We start from the raw sequence: 17,546 nt of genomic DNA on the forward strand, positions 1-17,546 counted from the left end.
CCCCTCTCCCTTCACCCCACCCGTTTGCTCATCGCAGACACACTGGAGGATTAATGCAAATATTAAAGCTCCCAGCCTGGAGGAATTTGCCTGGGGAAAGTTTTCTGAAACAATAAAAGAGCGAGGGGCTTTGCCAATGTTATTCTGAGATGGGAAAATATTATTGCTGTTTAATAACAGAAAAACACCACGGCCCCTTCCAGGGGACTGGAGAACCATGAGACCTCTGAGGTCAGGTCCATAGTGGGGGTGGGCTTGGAAGAGCAGCCAGGTATGATGGTGTGGTGGGGCACAGCAGCAAGGCGAGTTGGGTAGCTGGGGGAACCTTGAGCGGTGTTTGGCAGCTGGTTAGCCAGTGACCCCACATGTAAGGCCCAGTCCTACCTCTGTTGAACTCAATGGTAGTTTTGCTGCACCAGGTGCCCAGCATGGATGTGACTTTGGGGCTGGATTTTCCCTGGGGGAATGGCTCGGTATCTGAGCGTGTGTAGGAGAGCGCGTGCAGCCTATGGCTCTGCCCATTGGGCATCGCTGTTGATGCTGCACCTCCAGCCAGTGGCTGGACAGTAGGATCCACGCCCCTGTCCCAGGTGGCAGCATGGCTTGCTGTATGCGTGCATCCTGTTGATTTGCACAGCCGAGTCCCTGCCCTGGGAATCTCCTGGCCTGCCAGGAGCTGTGCCAGTCTCTGTGGCTCTTTGAAGGCCTGGCAGCAACCACGGGGAGGGAAATCCTGTTGGGCTGAGGAAATTGCAGGGCTATAACTGTGCCCTTTGCAGCAAATGGAAAAGCAAATCTAAGTTGGGAGTCTAGCACTGCTTTGAGATTCAGCACGATGTTGGGGGAGCCTGCAGCTGTTCATCCCTGCCCCTACCAGCAGGTGGTGCTGTGCCAAAGAGGAAGCAAAGACCTCTGCTCTGGTGGCGTTAGGTTTGAGGCACCTGCAGAACTCCGCGATGGGTGCAGAAGAGGAGTCCGGTGCAGCTTGTTGGCCGGGCTATCTGTAGTCGACAGAGCCGGCGCCTAGCTCTGGAGACTCTAGGGCAGTTCGCTTTCCCTGCCCAGGCTGTATCCCTGGAAGAGAGCACGCCCGTCTGAACACTCTGTGAGAATGTCCTTGGGAGGCTCAGCAGCCTGGGGGGTCCAGGGAGCATCTTGGGAGGAGGAGGCGGCGTGGGTGGTGTAGAGAAGGGGCCCATGTGCGATCAGACGGGACAAGCAGAAGGACTCAAGCGGTCATTGTGAGAAGGGGAAGGACGCTGGTTTGGAAGGGAGCAGAGTGTTATGTTTTCCATGCACAACACAGCAGCCGTCTGCCAGACTTTCAGCTTGAAGCACTACTATTCCGTACAGCAGTACTAAAACTAGGACTCCATGCCACCAAGTGCTGTACAAACCCATCCCTGGCCCAGAGAGCTCACAGCCTAAATAGGGAGAAGAAAGAGAAACAACTTACCAGCAGGCTTTTAGAATGATACCTCGCAAGGCATACTTTGTACAAAACACATCCTAATTACATGACAGCGGTGAATATTGGGGTGCCAGGGTGTCACAGATGGTTTTGGAAATCTGGACACCCTTTGCTCTAGGAGTTGTAAAGTCAATTTATTTTCCCATTTTTGCCTCTCTCACACCACTTCTCTTCTCCATCTCCCCTCTTCCTCGCTCCTCGCTTTCCTCCTCCTGCAGCTTTGTCCATGCTAAAAGCTGTGGCCAAAAGCTCTGAGTTGGAGCCCGCTGACCTTGCAACACCTTGCATCTGCGCACAACAGCCAGCTTAACTGGGTGCAATGGGGTCTGGGCTGTGGTCTTCAGTTGAGCCACAGTGGTTTCCCCACCCAATGAGGATGGTAAGTCACAAGCATTGCTGTGGCACTGGGGTACCTGGTTCTCCTAACCCTGTCCTGCCACGCTCGTTAGCATGAGATCCAGCAGCCCCGTCTGAGCTCTATGGAGTAAGCGCTGCAGGTGTCCGAGAGAACAGCCTTGCAAGGGCCTCAGTGCATGCACACATTCCAACGACTCTGTTGGAAGCAATGCAGCTTTGTGGGCATCTTGGACCATCTCAAGGACAAGGTAGCCAGCCAGCCAGCCAGTGCACTCACTGCTGTGGCCTCCTGGGTTGGTGTCAACACACTCTCCATTCTAACCTCTTCCAGTTCCTGCTGCCACTTCCCCTCTCTCCACGGGACCCATCTCTTTTGGCCTTTCCTCTTTCTTTCCAGCTGTCTCCTTGCTGCCCTGCCTCCCACCTGCCCTTGTTGGAGGGATATGGGTTGTGGTCCCTGGACGGGGTGTCTGGCTGGGTTATAAATGGCTCTGTGTCTCTCTCAGGATCGGGTGACTTTGCCCCCCTTGGCGGAGCCAAGCCGGCTTCTCCTGAGAAATAATTACACAGCCCAATGCAAATAAGCAAAGAGTCAACTGGAAATAAATGACACAGCTAAAGAAAACAAGCCAGGGGGAACGCTGAGCTCTGCAAATAAACCTCATCAAAGGGAGAAGGGGGAGATTAAGAGGGGCTGAAAGGGGCAGGGCTGAATGAGAAGAGAATGAGGGGAGGAGGGGGAGCTGGAGACTCTACTTATGCTGGGGCCTGACTGTTGTCAGGCCTGTGAGGGACATGTGGTGACCCTCAGCTGTTCCCTGGCCCCCTCCCCTCAGAGTGCTCTAGCATGGAGGCATACTATGGCCTCTGATGGGACATATTGTGCAGTAACCCCTCAAACATCTGCCAGTCCTCCAGAGCCAGCACTGAGTCCTGCGCTAGTGTGCTAAGGGCTGGGGTGTCACCCCCTTGGCTCTGACCCCGGGGAGAGTCTGTTGCAGTCTGTGTGGGCAGGACAGGGCCGTAACCCACGTTGGGCTGTCAGGCTGTGGTGATCCCATTGATGTGTAGCGTGTTTGAATGGCGGTCTCCCCGTTATATTCTAATCATGGTCTGACAGGCATGGGCAGAGGGTCGCCCTGCCTTATTTCATGCGTCGTTGCCAGACCCTATATCAGCCCTTTTACTGGAATTAAAACATGGAGGCTATAAAACCCGTTCCAGATATGCGGCAGAGAGGGGCCGTTAGCGGGGATGAGAGAGCCCAGTGGGGGCTCTTAGGGATTGGGAATGTTAATGGGAAGAGTTGGAGTGGGTGGAGGGAGATGGGGGGGGCTGCTTATTCTCCCCCCACCCTGCTACCCAACCTGGAGGTGCTCATTCGCTAAGGGACGCAGCCAGTGTGGAGATTTGGGCATTGGGGTGGGTTTGGCAGGGGAGAGCTGGGGGACAGGGCTCCAGTCCACCACTCTCCAAAGCTTAGACTGCACCAGCAGTGGGAATGAACCCTCATGTGATCCCAGGGCAGCAGATGACTCCCTTGTTTCTCTGTAGTTGGCCACCGGAGGCGGAGGAGGTAGTTATGTCTGATCAAGATGCATGCACCGTTCCATCTCATTGGCTTCAGGGCTACGGCAGCGGGCTTTGATTGATGTCTGTGGCTTGCACCTGCCCAGTGACTTGGTGTGTTTTACAGTCCCTCTGACGGTGTGGCAGAGTACTGAATGGTTTTCCAGTCACGCCCCAGTGCTAACCACCCTTTTAAACACCTGGGGGCATTGCACATTATTTCCCCTTTTCCCTACAAACTATCCCGAGGCCCTTGTGTTGCAATGCTCCATTGATGGGCTGCAGAAGATCCATCTAAAAATAACACAAGGTGTGGTTGAGTTATAAGGACCTTTCAAAAGCAGCTGAAAGCCATAAAATTCCCTAACTTAAAACAGACAAAGCCAGGCTAAATCCCTCCAAATGGATTGGTTATAGACGAGCAGGCATTGCTCGTGGGCTAATATTTGTTACTCTTTCCCCATCATGTGTCTTTAAGCACCTAACTCCCATTGGAATAGATAACTCTCAGAAGCAGGGCCAAGGAGCCCTGACCCAGCCATGTTCTAAACCTCCTGACAATGAGGATTAGAATGGAAGTTTTGTGTCAGCAACACAAACAACCGTACGGCTAGTAATTAACACCAAGCCGGGTTCCTTGATTCCAGCCCCTAGCGTCCCTCAGAGCCGAATGACTGGCAGCATGGGTCACTCCACATCATGAATAAGGCATGTGGAGCTGCATTCTCAAACCTCAGTGCGCTTGGTGTGTGTCGACAAGCAGAGCAACTGGGGCGTGTTCATAGACTCATAGACTCATAGACTTTAAGGTCAGAAGGGACCATTATGATCATCTGGTCTGACCCCCTGCATGCTGCAGGCCGCAAAACCCTTCCCTGGACTCTGCCGTTGAAGTCCCCAATCCTGTGTTTTAGTGACTTCAATCGGCTGAGACCCTCCTGCTAGTGATCCCTGCCCCATGCTGCGGAGGAAGGCGAAAAACCTCCAGAGGCTCAGCCAATCTACCCTGGAGGAAAATTCCTTCCCGACCCCAAATATGGCGATCAGTAATACCCCGAGCATATAGGCAAGAGTCTCTAGCCTAATCCTTGTTGGCCATTATGCTATTCGTGTTGGTGGGTAGCTGTGCACAGAATTAGTTGCATGTGAGGCTGTTTAAGAGGAGTGAAAATATTCGTGGGTATCATTGCCCTGCCAGCGTGGGTATTTCTGCCCAAACAAGCCATCAGAATGGAGTGGTGCATCGGCCCCGATTCCGATCTCTGTTTCTCTGGAGCCACACCCATTAGAACTCCACTGATTTCTTTCCGGTCTGCACCAGTGTGAACTGAGATCAGAATCTGGACCCGGGTTGCTAATCAGAGCCCCAGTCTGCAGAATTAGGCCATGCAAATGGTAAATAATGAGACAGAGATATTAACCAAATGCACTCAAAGCTTTGAGGTCCCATCTGGTGAGGAAGTTCAGGCCAGTTTTGATTGTATTTTACCTACTTTGCCTGTCCTGGCTAGCACCACGTTCTCCCTCCTCTTTCCTTCCCCATCCTTGTTTGCTCTAATTGATGTCCTGGTTCACTCCTGATTCAGATCAGAGATCCTGCTACAGCAGGGAAAATAATCTCTCTGGGAAGTCATTGAACTTGGAGGTTGGGGTGGGAAAGGGCAGCCGCTCTCAGAATTGCACAAAACCACAACAGGGGAGAGGCAGAGCCACCTGGGGACTTCAGGGTAAGAGACTGTGGCACTGGATCTGGGCAGTAGTTGGGTGTAAGTTTAATATTCAGTTGGCAGAATCCTAATTTGTCAGGGCTGCTTGGAAAATAGATGTTGAATGCAGGAAACAACGGAGCTTTATCCTCCTGGGTTTCTTTGTGTCCATCTCGATGATCATTACTGTGAAAAATCCTAGTTTCTCCTCCTGATCCAATAGTTCCAGCTGCCCCAGGGGAAGCAGGTGACCAGGATCCCAAGCAAAGGCAGGGGAGGGGACTGCCTCTGGCCCAGCATCCTCATCAGCCAGCATCAGTGGAACGGCCCCAGGACTTGATGACAAATTACCCCCATCTCCCCTCACCATGCTGGGAGCTTGCTGTCACTGCGGTGAATTATGGCCTCCCACGCTCAGGGCAGGGTCTCAGTACCGGGCAGACAGCCCCCCTCGGGAGCCTGCCTGGGAGTTGTCCACTCCAGACTCATATTTTACCATCGCTGTGCAGTGGAACTAATGCTTTACAGGGCTGCCGGGAACCTGGTTGGTGCTCATTGCACACGGAGACCCCAGATTACCACGTTTCTCCCCTGCTGGCCTCTGCCCACTAAGGCTGTGACTGCACTAGGCTTTCATGCTGAACATTTCTCTCCTGGTGCTTTGGTTGGGAAGTAGCAGCAGTGGGGGGAGGCCCTAGTGTAGACAGAAAGCCGGTAGTTTAACCACCTTGCTGTTCTGCCCTCCTTACAGTAAGCTTAGCTGATATGGTGGTTACAATGCCTCCTGTACCCTGTCTACACTAGTGCTCTGCTCCCACTACTGGGAGCAGCAGTGGGCCCTGCATTGTCACCCTCTTCCTGAAGCCAGAAAGGGGTCATGGGAGGGTCGCTCTGAGCCCCCCCTTTCACCCAGCAAGTGGTGAAGTGTTTGATCCAAGAGAGGAGGTGCTTGGCTTTGCTAAGGGAGGACAGCGGGGTGCAGGACCAGACGTAAGTCCGTCAGTGCTTTGAGATCCCATGGCAAACGCCATGCAAGGCTGGGGGCACCGGGGAAAGAGCCTTGAGCTGTCCTGATTCAGCTGCGTTTTTCTCACCTCTACAAGGTGCTGGTTCCACACGCACTCACCATTATCCTGAAGGGTTTCCTCTCCTCTGAGTCACTGGGAGCCATAGGACAGACCCCACCACTGTCACCCTGGAACCTGAGAAATGGTGGCCTCCCCATGGGTACGTGTTATGGGATGGGGCATCCAGCTGACAGCCCTGCTGGGCATGCATTGTTTTTTATTATGGCTGAGAACAGCCAAGCTCGCTTCAGGGACAACTAGCTCAGATCCTGGATGCAAACGGGCCAGTTTATTGATCCACCTCCCTCTCTAAGGCACCCTGCCCACGCCTGCACACCTTACACAAAGGAGCCATTCACTCTTCCCTTTGACATCAGAGTGGGGGGGGGAGGGGATTAGCGAGCTGGAGGTGGATTTGGTGAAGTCCTGGTTTCACAGTCCTCCTCCACTCCCCTCTCCTCTATCCAGGAGGATTTTCAGTGGCTGAGCGCCCTGAGAAGGGTGTGTGTGTGTGTGTCAGTTACACCGCTGGGGATAAAGGGCTTAATGGTCAGTTTATTCAGAATTATTGCTGCAGGGGACAGCAATGTTAAACAAGAAGGAACCATCTTTAAGGAGCTGCCGATGCCTGGAGAACGCTGAAACTCTCCTCTTTGGAGGCACTTCTGCTGGGAAAGCTGGTATTTTCACTCCTGTTCTTCCCTCTTCATTGCCCAGAAACGGGATCTTTGTCTCTTTAGGGTTAACCTGCTCCTGCTGCTTATTCCCCAGACCAATGTCATTATCCACTGCTGGTGACAAAACACCTTGTTGCTGTGGAGACGTCACAGCTGGAGGTTGCTCCAGTTGGTCAATGAGCTTCTGAGGAGCAAAGCTCACATAGGTTAGAGATGAAGAAATCCTGTCTTATGGCCTCAGCTGATGGAGTCATGTGATTAGAGACTCTCATTTTAAAATTAAGGTAAGCTCCTAGCCTCCAGTTATGGAGAGAAGTTTGCAAATGCTAACCTTAAATGCTCAAACACCAGAAGGCAAATGAAAAGTCTCACTGCTTCATTCCAGGTAAAATTCACCCCTATGATGATTGTCTAAACAATGCATATGCATCTCTTTAATTCCCAAAATGGGTGTAAGTGATGCCTAGGCCTTAGGGGGAATTTCATCCTCAGTGGACAGGCTGGATGCTATGCAGAGAAGGAGGCAGGGCATAAAGTGAATGAGGCAGGGTCCTGTGGCTCATGGCCTTATCTTTGTACTTGCTATTGCCACAGGGTAAATGTGGAGCAAATCTGAAATTACCTTAATTTGAACATATATGGGCCCTCAAGGGCTATGCTCGGTGACTCAGGGTTGTGTAGTGAATGTGCCTGTCAATAGCTGCCTCATTCACTACACTGTCCGTGAGGTTGTGTAGTTGAAGACTTTATTGGAATGCATACATACAAAGGGATAAAGCTAAGGTTGCATACAGACAACCTGAATTCTGGCATTTCTTGACTTTTTGCATGATTCACTTTGCAACTTTAATGTTCTTTTAAAACAGCTGTCACATGGAATTTAGATTGGACTGGATAGCAGCAGAGGTCAGGTTAGCTTTAGTCCTTGTCCAGAACTAGCGCTGGCTATGTGAGAAGAGAAAAATCAAGGAGAGACTTGGGTGCACATGGGTCTCAGGTTTATGGGGACCTTTAGTTGATGCCTTTAGGCGTGGTATTAAGAGACAGAATTGGGGATTTGCTGAACAGGTCTAAGTTGGCTGGAGGCCTCCAGAGAACTGACGCGACACTGCCAATGGCTGTAACTCCCCCCAAAAAATCCTCTACTGATAACGTGGTTCTCAGTCATGGATCCTCCCCAACTCCCCCGTCAGCTGGTGGTGAACTAGTGTGAATGGGACTGAATCGTTGCCAGCATAGTCACAGAGAATGTAGGGGAGCCTGGATGGGCTCTTCTGAACCTCTCTCTGCTCTGGTTGTTCCAAAGTCCTGCGTGGGAACTCGGGGAGACCTTTTGTTGGGCGTTATGACTTTGGAGACTCTTAATGTGAAGTTCTTCCCCAGACAGAACAATCCTGCTGGCTCCCTTCCCAAGCTGCTGGTGCAGGAAGGTGGCCTGTTGCTGCACCAGTGTGTCCTGAGCTGACCGGGAATAACTGAGAATCAAGGAGAGAGAGGCTGGAAACTAGCACCTCTGTCTCCTGAGCCGAGGGCCTGGTGCCAAGATGCTGCTCTCTCAGTTTATCTAATTGTAGATATACGCACGGCTCGGCGGAGACAGGCCTCCAATAACAGTCTCTCTGCCCCCGCCCCGAGCTGGAGAATGCCAGCTGAGATTCTGTGAAGGTCACTCGGCGTCACAATCTGCACCCCTTTCTTCACCCCTGCCCCCCGTTGAGAGCAGGTGTGCCACTGTTACACGTGCTCTTCAGCTGCCAGGACCTGTCCCTCCAATCCCCTGCCTGCAGTGGGGTGCACTCGGTGGCAGAGGAATGACAGGAAAACTCCAGGGAACAGGACATGGTCTGCCCCAGGCAGTATCAGTGTGGCATAGTGGTGACGCCAACTCAGCTTTCCATTGACGTGCTACATGTCAGTCTTGCCCTGCCTTCTCTGACTCCTCTACTCAACCTCTCCCTGCTCTCTCCAGCTCCTCTTCCCCCTTCATTCTTCCAGCTCCCACCTCTGCTTCTTATCCATCATTCCTTACCACTATGCCCCATATCCCAGAGGATGGAGTGTACAGAGACTGTAAGCCACGTATTCACAGTGAGTTTGCCCAGTCCGTGTAACACCCCATCATGCCAAACGCAGCCTGTTCCCCTTCCTGTGTCCTGGAGGGAATAAGGACTAGCAGAGGACTGGAAAATCGCCATCTGACTGTGGATTCCCTCGGGGTGCTGCCAGCTTGCTGTGAAGCCACTGGGCCAAAGGAGCAGAACGAGAAGAAGGGCGGGGTTAGGAGAAGACCTTCAAGTCTCCTGGGAGCACCCCTGCTCCATTCCTTCTGTGCTTCAGGTTCCAGCGTAGGTTCTTGTGGACGGCTGGGGTTGTTACATAGCAATATGTGTCCACGGCGTTCTGAATGCTCTCTAGCCGGCGTCCCAATTGCCGTACTTCTTGGTACAGGAAATGCCTGGTCAACTAGGATCCTTAATGGGAAGCTGGCTAGGTCTGTCTTTGGCAAGTGGCTCATTTGTGGCAAACCTCAAGTCTCTGTCTTTCCTTCCACAGTCCGAATTCCCGGGTTGTTACAATGCACCACAGGCTCCAGATGCCTAATCTCTAGGATGCTGGTTTCTTCACTCAGTATGCAAAAGGAATGCACTGGGGAGCCCATGCAAGGCAGCAAGGCAGCACAGAACAGAGCAGGGCCTTCTGCCTCCACTCCATCCCCCAGCTGCTCCAACACAGGGACAAGAACGCCCCATCAGGATTGCGCTGAGCTCTAGCTGGGGACAGGAGCATTTGCTTTTATTGCGCTGTAGTTTTGCATGAGCGAGGATCTGTTCAGTGAATGTGTCTGAATATACACAGGGAGGTTTATCTATCTAATCTGTCTTTAAACTGGAGCCTAGGCATGTCTCATCCAATCCCCAACTAGTATGTTAGTTACTTCCTTTGACTGGCACACACATGATAGTGCCACGGCAACAGAAGATGCCTGTGTGTCTCAGGGGGTGGCAGATCCTGGGTGGTGTTATCCTGACCTGGAGGGCGAGGGACTGAGGAGTAGGGCGATTCCTCCCGGGAGGAGTCAGGGCTGGGGGCACATTCCTAGGGCATGCCAGTGCTCTCAGTCACTAGGGGGCGCTGCAAGGGGCGGGATTTATGGCCCTGGTAAGGTTAATACGTAAGTGTGCACAGGACAAATGCCCTGCATGTGTAGCTCTGAGTTGTGTGTGTAGGGTTGTGTGTGAATTGTATCTTCTCGCCTGATGTATGGGAGCAGTGTGGGGCTGGCAGCAGTGGGCATGTGGGTTTATACCGAGTGGGCAATTCCTTTCTCCATTCCCCCCGCCCCAGGCAGCCCATTACCCCTTTTTCGGTGCATTGTCGTCTTCTCCCCCTCATAATGGTCTCCTCACACTCCTGGCTTGCAGAGCCTCTTCCCAGCAGTCCCTGGGGTTGTCCTGTGCTCTGGGCTGTCTGCAGAGGGAAGTTTAATTGCTGACACACTGACAGACTCTTTATAGGACATTTATCTTCAGGGCTTTTATCAGCAGTAAATTTCCCTCCTGTCCTCACTCCCAGTTGACGATGGCTCCGTCCAGCTCCTGCCACCAAGTGAGGTGAGCGCTCCCAGCTGCATCGAGGGCCTGGTGCTCTGGGCTGGATGTGAAACTAACAGAGGGTCAACCTCAAAGGGTCGGGAGAACCCCCAAGGGCAGGGCCTTATGCGAAGCTCTCGGGGCTGCAAACACAGGCTGGCCATGCCTTTGACATGGCCTTCTGCTGCTCCCAGTCCTGGCAGGAGTTGGACCCAAATGGCTCAAGTGTAGCTGGAGTTTTGGGGTCAAGGCTCAGAACAATTCTCACTTGATCCAACTTGGTTCGCCTCTCCCAGTCAGGGATGCCCTGGCAAGAGAAAGCATCTGGGTCTCCAGCTGCAGTGCAGCAATGGCCAACGACAGCAGCCTAAAGGGACCTTAAAATGGGCAGAAACAGCCCTGGAAATAGGGTAGAGCTGGGGTGAGGGGTCTACACTAGCCTTCTCCCAGCCTCCAGCACAGGAGGCAAATTGGGGGCATGCCAAGGGTATGACCTGAGTGCATTACACTACGGCTGTTCTCTACTGTTTAGGGCACACAGTGGGCTGGGGGAAACAGAGAGTACGTTAGAGCAACCCTGAGGCTGTCGTACTTTGTTATAATGGAGCTTCCAAGGGGGTAAGTGAGCTGGGCATGATTGTGCTGGTTTTGCAGACATATTAGAGTTGGGGATCTGCGCTGTGTCCCCCCATCTCCACCCCTCATGTGCTGTGACATCACTAGTAGATTCTCCTTGTTCTTTGCCTTCAGATCTTTTGGCTGCTAACCGCTCAAAGCTGTTCCTCGGCCACCGGGGCTTCCCAGATTTCCGCTCCCTGTATCTGGATGAATACCGTGACCGGCTCTTTGTCGGGGGAAAAGATGCACTCTACTCTCTGTGGCTGGATCAGCCCGGCATGGATGCCAAGGAGGTAACACCTAATTTCTCCACACCTGTGTGGGTGAGCAGGGTGGCGCCATTCCACACAGTGCACATAATGCACGTGACACAGGGCTGGGCTGGCATGGATGGGCCAGGTGTGGTGGCCAAAGACTGGGCCAGGGATCGGGACTGAGGTGCACCGGCAGAGCTGTGGGGTGGCTAGAACTGGAATAAGAGGGGGCATGCAGGTCAGGAGCAGTGCCAGGGATCTTCCAGGAGCACTGGACCTTGGGCAGAGCTCATTAAAGAGGGGCCGGAAACATTACACCCAATGGAATTTGGGTCCATGTATGGGAAGGCATGCAGCCTGCAGGGGTTAGCCTGCAACGAACTGTAATCAGCAGCATGGAAGGACAGGCCTTGCGGCCACACTGCTGGCAATCAATGGAACCCTTAGGATGAATCAGCCCATTCGATGACTGGGCCAAAGGTAAAACCAGTGCAGGTGGGGATGGAAAACAAGAAAGTGGGGACATTGGGGCAGGCAATTCTGAAATGCCATGGCGAGATCCTGGCCCCAGTGAAGCCAATAGAAGCTTTGCCCTTGACTTCAGTGGGCCCAGGATTGCACCCCACCAGTCTTTCAGTCTGCCTTGGAGGCACAGCAGGGTGGTGGCTGGTGGCCCCGCTTTGTGCCTGGGTTTCGATGGATATCCAGGGGGTCTCCTGCCCACATGGGCATCCCCTGGTTCCTGTCACTGTTCTCATTGGTTTAGGTTGGGTCTAGTAGTGTTTAGGGCTGTGGTTTTCCAAAGCGCTCAGCCTTGGCCTAGCTTGGCTCCCGTCAGACTCCATGGTAAAACTCCCTGACGTCAATGTGAGCAGAGGTAGGTCACTTTGGGAAACCCACCCTCAATGCACAGTGATGTGCCAGTTCTTCCCTGACTCTCCCTTTGCTGCTGAGTGCGTGCCCTGCCTCCCATGCTGCAGATTTCCCTATGCTGGGGGTCCCCGAATTCCAGTCTCTGAAATTCCCCAGACTTTACAGCGTGGGCTCATTGCTTTTAATGTGCGATGGATCCCTCTCCCACATGGCTCTGTGGTGCTACTTCCCTTGATGCTCTGTCCCTACTGAGCTTTGACTGGCGTGTTGGGTTAGATCTCCACAGAGCCCGCTGAGTGTAAGCTGGATCAAAGGGTCTCAGCTGTTCTCCCAGGTTCCCCCCCAGAGGGGAACGGGGGGCTTGTGACCCAGCCCAGCCCCATCTCCTCCCCTGGAGCAGATCCTTGGACCATAACCAAAATGTATGCCTCCCCCCTCTGTCCCTGAACCCCCTCTTGAAGACCTGCTGACAGGAGTGTGGTGAGGCCTATCAGCCAGCGTGCTTTCCTACACATGGGGGGACTGGAGGAAACCTCCCCATCAGTCAGCGTATGAGTTCCCTTCCCCACTCCTGTAAGAAACAGAGCGAGAGGGAGGGTTCCCAAGGGAAGTCAGTGTAATTGGATCTCATTTCCTCCTCTTCCTGTGAGCCCGGGGCCTGACACACATTGAATTATGAGCCATAGGCGTCTGCCATTGGCAACCCAGCTACGTCCCCTGTTTTCAACCATGTTATGAGAATAAATAAATAGCCGCTACCTTATCGCGGTGACTCCTCCATAGCTAAGTGGGCTGAAGGCATTTTTGGACGGAAGCAGGATTGTTTTAACAGCCCAGGGGCCGTGGTCTCTGCTAATAGACATAAAATAATGTCGTTAACTGAGACTCCTGCTCCCACCCTCCCTGTGCCCCACCGGGCTCTCACCTCATGAGTTCTGATCTGTCCCTCTCTCAGCCGATGAGTAGATGAAGTCCTTATTTATTGCCTTGTGTATCTTTATCTCCACTGTAGGGGGACTTATTGCACTCTCCTTTTCATGCGTATGGCTCTGCACTTCCAGGCCAGGCATGGAGGCTAATGTGACACACTGCAGAGAGACAGGCTGTTCCAGCCCTTTTAGAAGCCAGTTTCACAAGAGAGACTGTTCTCATGAGATTTCCAGCTCCCGTCTGCAGACTGAAGAGTTCTGGATGGCTGGGGTAGTGGGTGGATAATCAGCTGAGCCTTTGGGTGTATGATCCGAATCGAACCCTTCCCTAGGGATGGAAGAGAGCTGGTGCCCACTTGGGAAGTTTGGCTCCTAATTGGATCCACATATGAACTGCCCCGGAGTCCAGGGATGTTTTGGGGGTTCTGTTACAGCTCGCTCTAGGGAGAGATCTGAACTGGGTAGCTGAGGTCCAGGTTTGGGTCTGAACTTGTCTGCAGCCATCAAGAGGTCAAACAAGCCTGGCGTTATGATCAGTGCTGATGTACTCCTCTGTCTACAGAGCGCTGATGCAACCAGTAACTCATCAGGCATAACTTAGCCAATTCTCCTCTGGCTCCTAGGGGCACAGAAGGAGGCCAATGTGAGGGCGGAATCCCCAGAACCTGACTTTTGGGACATGGGGATGGGTAGTGCCATCCTCGTAGGTACAGACTTAGTCTGTCAATGGAGCAGTATGCTGGGGCAGGGAGATCAGTGAGTAAGCATGGAGCGAATCCCTCCTTCGCCCCAGGGAAAGATGATGCACATGAGTAAGAGATGGAGCCTGTTGATGGGACAGTCTGATCAGAAGCCCAGGAGGGCATGGAGACAGAGACCCACCAGTGCAGCACTTGCTAGTGTCATCTTCAGGCTGGTGTCCATTTGTGATGCAGCCTGACCATCCGAGGCTGGGGTTGCCAGGCCCTTGTCCAGAGGCTAAGCACATGCCTGGTCCACAGAGTGCCTGGTCATTGCTGATCCAGGTATCAGGATCCTCCAGGTCCTTCCAAACCTGGTCTCCTCCAAATCAGTGCCAGGGAATGACACTGCAGGCAGGTAGCGGGGAAGGAGAGGCAGCGCTTTGCATTTCAGTGGCTCAGATAGGCAGTTTGAAGGGGAGAAGTTGGTGGCAGCAATGCAATCGCAGGGAGAAACCCCACCCCTGCCAGGTGCAGTGCACGTTCCTGCAAGGAGACCCGGGCGTCTGGATTCCCTGCTAGGCAGGGCTAACTCCCCTCTACTGTGCTCGAGCTCATCTGCCACATAGAATTACATGGCAGGTCATCAGGCCAGTCTGGACACCCCTGTCCACTCCTGAGGGCTGCATCTGAATCCCTGAGCCCACAGGAAACGGCAGGGTGGGGAGGGAAGATGGCTCAGACTAGAGACTGCAGAGCAATCCAGGCCCATAGTCCCACATTGAAAGGTGTTGGGTCTTGGCCTGGTAACTGGGCCCCCATTCCCACTTCCCTCTCGGGCGTGTGGGGTTCTCCTAATCCAACAGCTCTCTTTGCCTCTCCTATAGCAGGGCTGTTAGCACAGGGGATTCCTGCCTGAGGACAGTGACCTCAGCAGCTTGGAAACCCTGTCAGGCCAAAATGAGAGCTGGAGTGGCCCCCACAGCCTTGCCTCGGTGACTGTGTGCAGCAGAGAAGGGAAATTCAGTGTCTCTGTAATGACACAGAGAAAAGGTCAAGGGTTGCCCTCTATCTGAGCGGTGGAGGCACCCACGAGGGTGCCGGCAGGGGGAAGATGCGTCTGCCTCACCCATCAGGCACCCACCTCGTCACACACACATGCTCTCTCTCTGGCTCACCAGTACGCGCACATCACTACACACACACACCCTGCAAGGAAAGACATGCCTCCCCCCCAGACCCACTCTGACACGCTCCCACCATGCACAAAGTCTCCGTTCGGACGCGTCCAGCCCTTTGCCACAAACACAGGGTTCTGATGCAAACACACAGTCACAGGCATTCAGAGCAGATGCGGGATTCATACGGTCACGCCTCACCTCAAGATGCTCCTGCTTCACACCTGAGCCCCGCTCACCCACACACCGCAAACCCGTATGTCAGAGACACTTTTCTGAGGCTCAGACAGTCTCTTTCTGGGGTGGCAGTATGGCACAGCGGTTAGCAGTGAGACTGGGGAGCTAGGACTCCTGGGTTCTATGCCCAGATCTGTCACTGACTTGCTGTGGGGCTTTTGGCACATGTGTAAAACAGGGGCAGCAGTGCCCTACTTTGGATAACAAGCTCGGTGTAAATGGAGAGTGCTGTTGTTATTACAGCACTGAATTGTGCTACTGAAGCTCCAAGCCAGGCTAGTATTCCAGGTGGTTTAATTATCCCTTAGCACTCTGGGGGCAGGGCACTAAACTGGGTCTTGAAAAACCTGGCTCTGTTCCCAGCTCTGCCACTGTTCTGCTGGGGGACCTGGGACGAGTCACAGCCCCACCTCGTGCCTCAGTTTGCCCACATGTAGACTGGGGAGTAATGAAACTGACTCATCTTTGTAAATCAGTCTTTCCATCTTTTGAGCCCAAGAGATGAAACACATCATGTAAGGGGCTTTCTAAGCGACTTAGCCCTCTCGGTTCAGCTGGTGTCTTTGCTCGCTGTAATTTTGGCTTTATTTGGACAAATAGCAAAAGATAAACCGCGCTGTATGTCTCTAGCTCTAGAGCTGTGGCTGTGAGGGGGTGAGACCACCCCTGGGGGGTCGGGAAGATCAGCAGGGACTCTCATCTAAAAAAATGAATATGTTTCTCATTTATCCAGATTCCTGTGCCAAGCAGCATCAGTGAGGTCACTGTAAGACAAACTTTCAAAGCCCTCGGTGGCTAGGATAATTATCTGCTAGGGTTACAGACAAAGGGTGGAAGAATGATTCTAGTTATGCCAGTGTAAATCTGGGATCCTTCCACTAAAGCCAAGTTTACACTTGTGGAAGTGAAAGTAAATTCTGATAAAAAATTGGGGAAGGGGGGCTGGGACCGCAAAGTTAGAATAGCAGCGAGGGTTGCAGGTCAGGATTGGGGTGCACTGGGGAGGGAACTCTGCCCACTCACTGCCCACTCCTTAATGTTTACGAGCAGTGAGACTCTTCCATCGGCTGTCAGGGAAGATTAAGCTGTGAAGAGCTTTTGTTTCCTAATACACTGCCCCAATCCAGAAATCAAAGCCATCTGGAGGAGGCCAAATGCCCTGGGGTCCTAACATCCCTGATTCTTTTAGGGCGACTGCTTGGAGGAAGTGGATTCCTAAGGGGTTCTGCCCCCAAAATCTTCCCCTCGTCCCAGTTCCCTCAGTCCCCCCTTGCTTGGGTCCCCAGAGTGACTTGGCCTCAGGTTCCTGTCTTCTGTTTCAGATTTACTGGCCACCTCTCCCTGGGCAGAAGGAGGAGTGTTTTCAGAAGGGGAAGGACCAAACGGTAAGTCACCCTGTTCCTCCTAAAATCTCCTGATGGGGTTGCTCTGGATTTCACCTCGGCTCTGTTGACTTCTTTTTCCATGCACTTCTAGCTGTCAAAGAAGGCGATAAAGGGGTTGTTTATGTCTCTCTCTCTTGGCCCCCTTCTCCCATAACACTCCCTCCCATTTCCAGGGATGGAGCTGTCCTGTTCTGGGCCCTTTTCCTGCATCCTTGACTTACCAGCTGTCAGGGCCTATATGCTGAGTGAGCCCCAGCAGATCTCAGCTCCTGCTTGGCCCCTTCTCTAACTGACTCTGCCTGGTCACTAAACAATGATTGGACCGCCCTAGCAGGATTCACCTCACCCCTTGTGTGTTATAGCCCTTCTCGTCCTTTCTGAGCGGCTGCGGCTTCAGGGGCGGAGTCCCTGTGTTATGTGCCTGACTGCAGACTGTAACAAGCAGTTGACAACTAGGCCTTGTCCTGGGTTTGTGCAGTTGAAGAGGCGGTGTTTGTTTCTATATTCGGGGGTGTGGTTCCCCTTCCCATCGGTAGGGGACATGGCTGGAGGATAGTGCATAGAACCTGGATGGTGTAGTCACAGCTCACCGCGTGTGACCTCAGACAAGTCGCTTTGCCTTTCTGTGCTCACATTGAGGTTCTTATATGGTCCCTCTCACTGTCACATCTGGGCTCTTCACTAATATTAATGGATTGATCCTCACAAAGCCCCTTCGAGGCGGGGAAAGATTATTCTCCCCATGTTATAGATGGGGAAATGGAGGCACAGAGAGACTAAGTGACTAGGGTTACCATACGTCCGGATTTTCCCGGACATGTCCGGCTTTTGGGGGGTCAAATCCCCGTCCGGGGGGAAATCCCCAAAAGCCGGGCATGTCCGGGAAAATCGGGAGGCTCGGGGGGGCCTCTTTGTCCGGGGTCGGGGGCATGGTGCCGGGCCGGGCTGGGCGCGG

At 53.2% G+C, this 17,546-nt stretch overlaps 1 protein-coding gene across 1 annotated transcript in view; it reads left to right on the forward strand.

Moving 5' to 3' along the window:
- SEMA3G (semaphorin 3G) overlaps positions 1 to 17,546 on the forward strand; it is a 67,140-nt gene that overhangs the window by 12,158 nt on the left and 37,436 nt on the right. Inside the window, exons 2-3 of the mRNA XM_034775571.1 lie at positions 11,188 to 11,348; positions 16,529 to 16,591. Of these exons, the coding sequence (XP_034631462.1) occupies positions 11,188 to 11,348; positions 16,529 to 16,591 (224 nt within the window). The remainder of the gene's footprint in view (positions 1 to 11,187; positions 11,349 to 16,528; positions 16,592 to 17,546) is intronic.

This window comes from Trachemys scripta, chromosome 7 (genome assembly GCF_013100865.1).
Source record: "Trachemys scripta elegans isolate TJP31775 chromosome 7, CAS_Tse_1.0, whole genome shotgun sequence".
In the NCBI taxonomy this organism is placed as follows: domain Eukaryota; kingdom Metazoa; phylum Chordata; order Testudines; family Emydidae; genus Trachemys; species Trachemys scripta.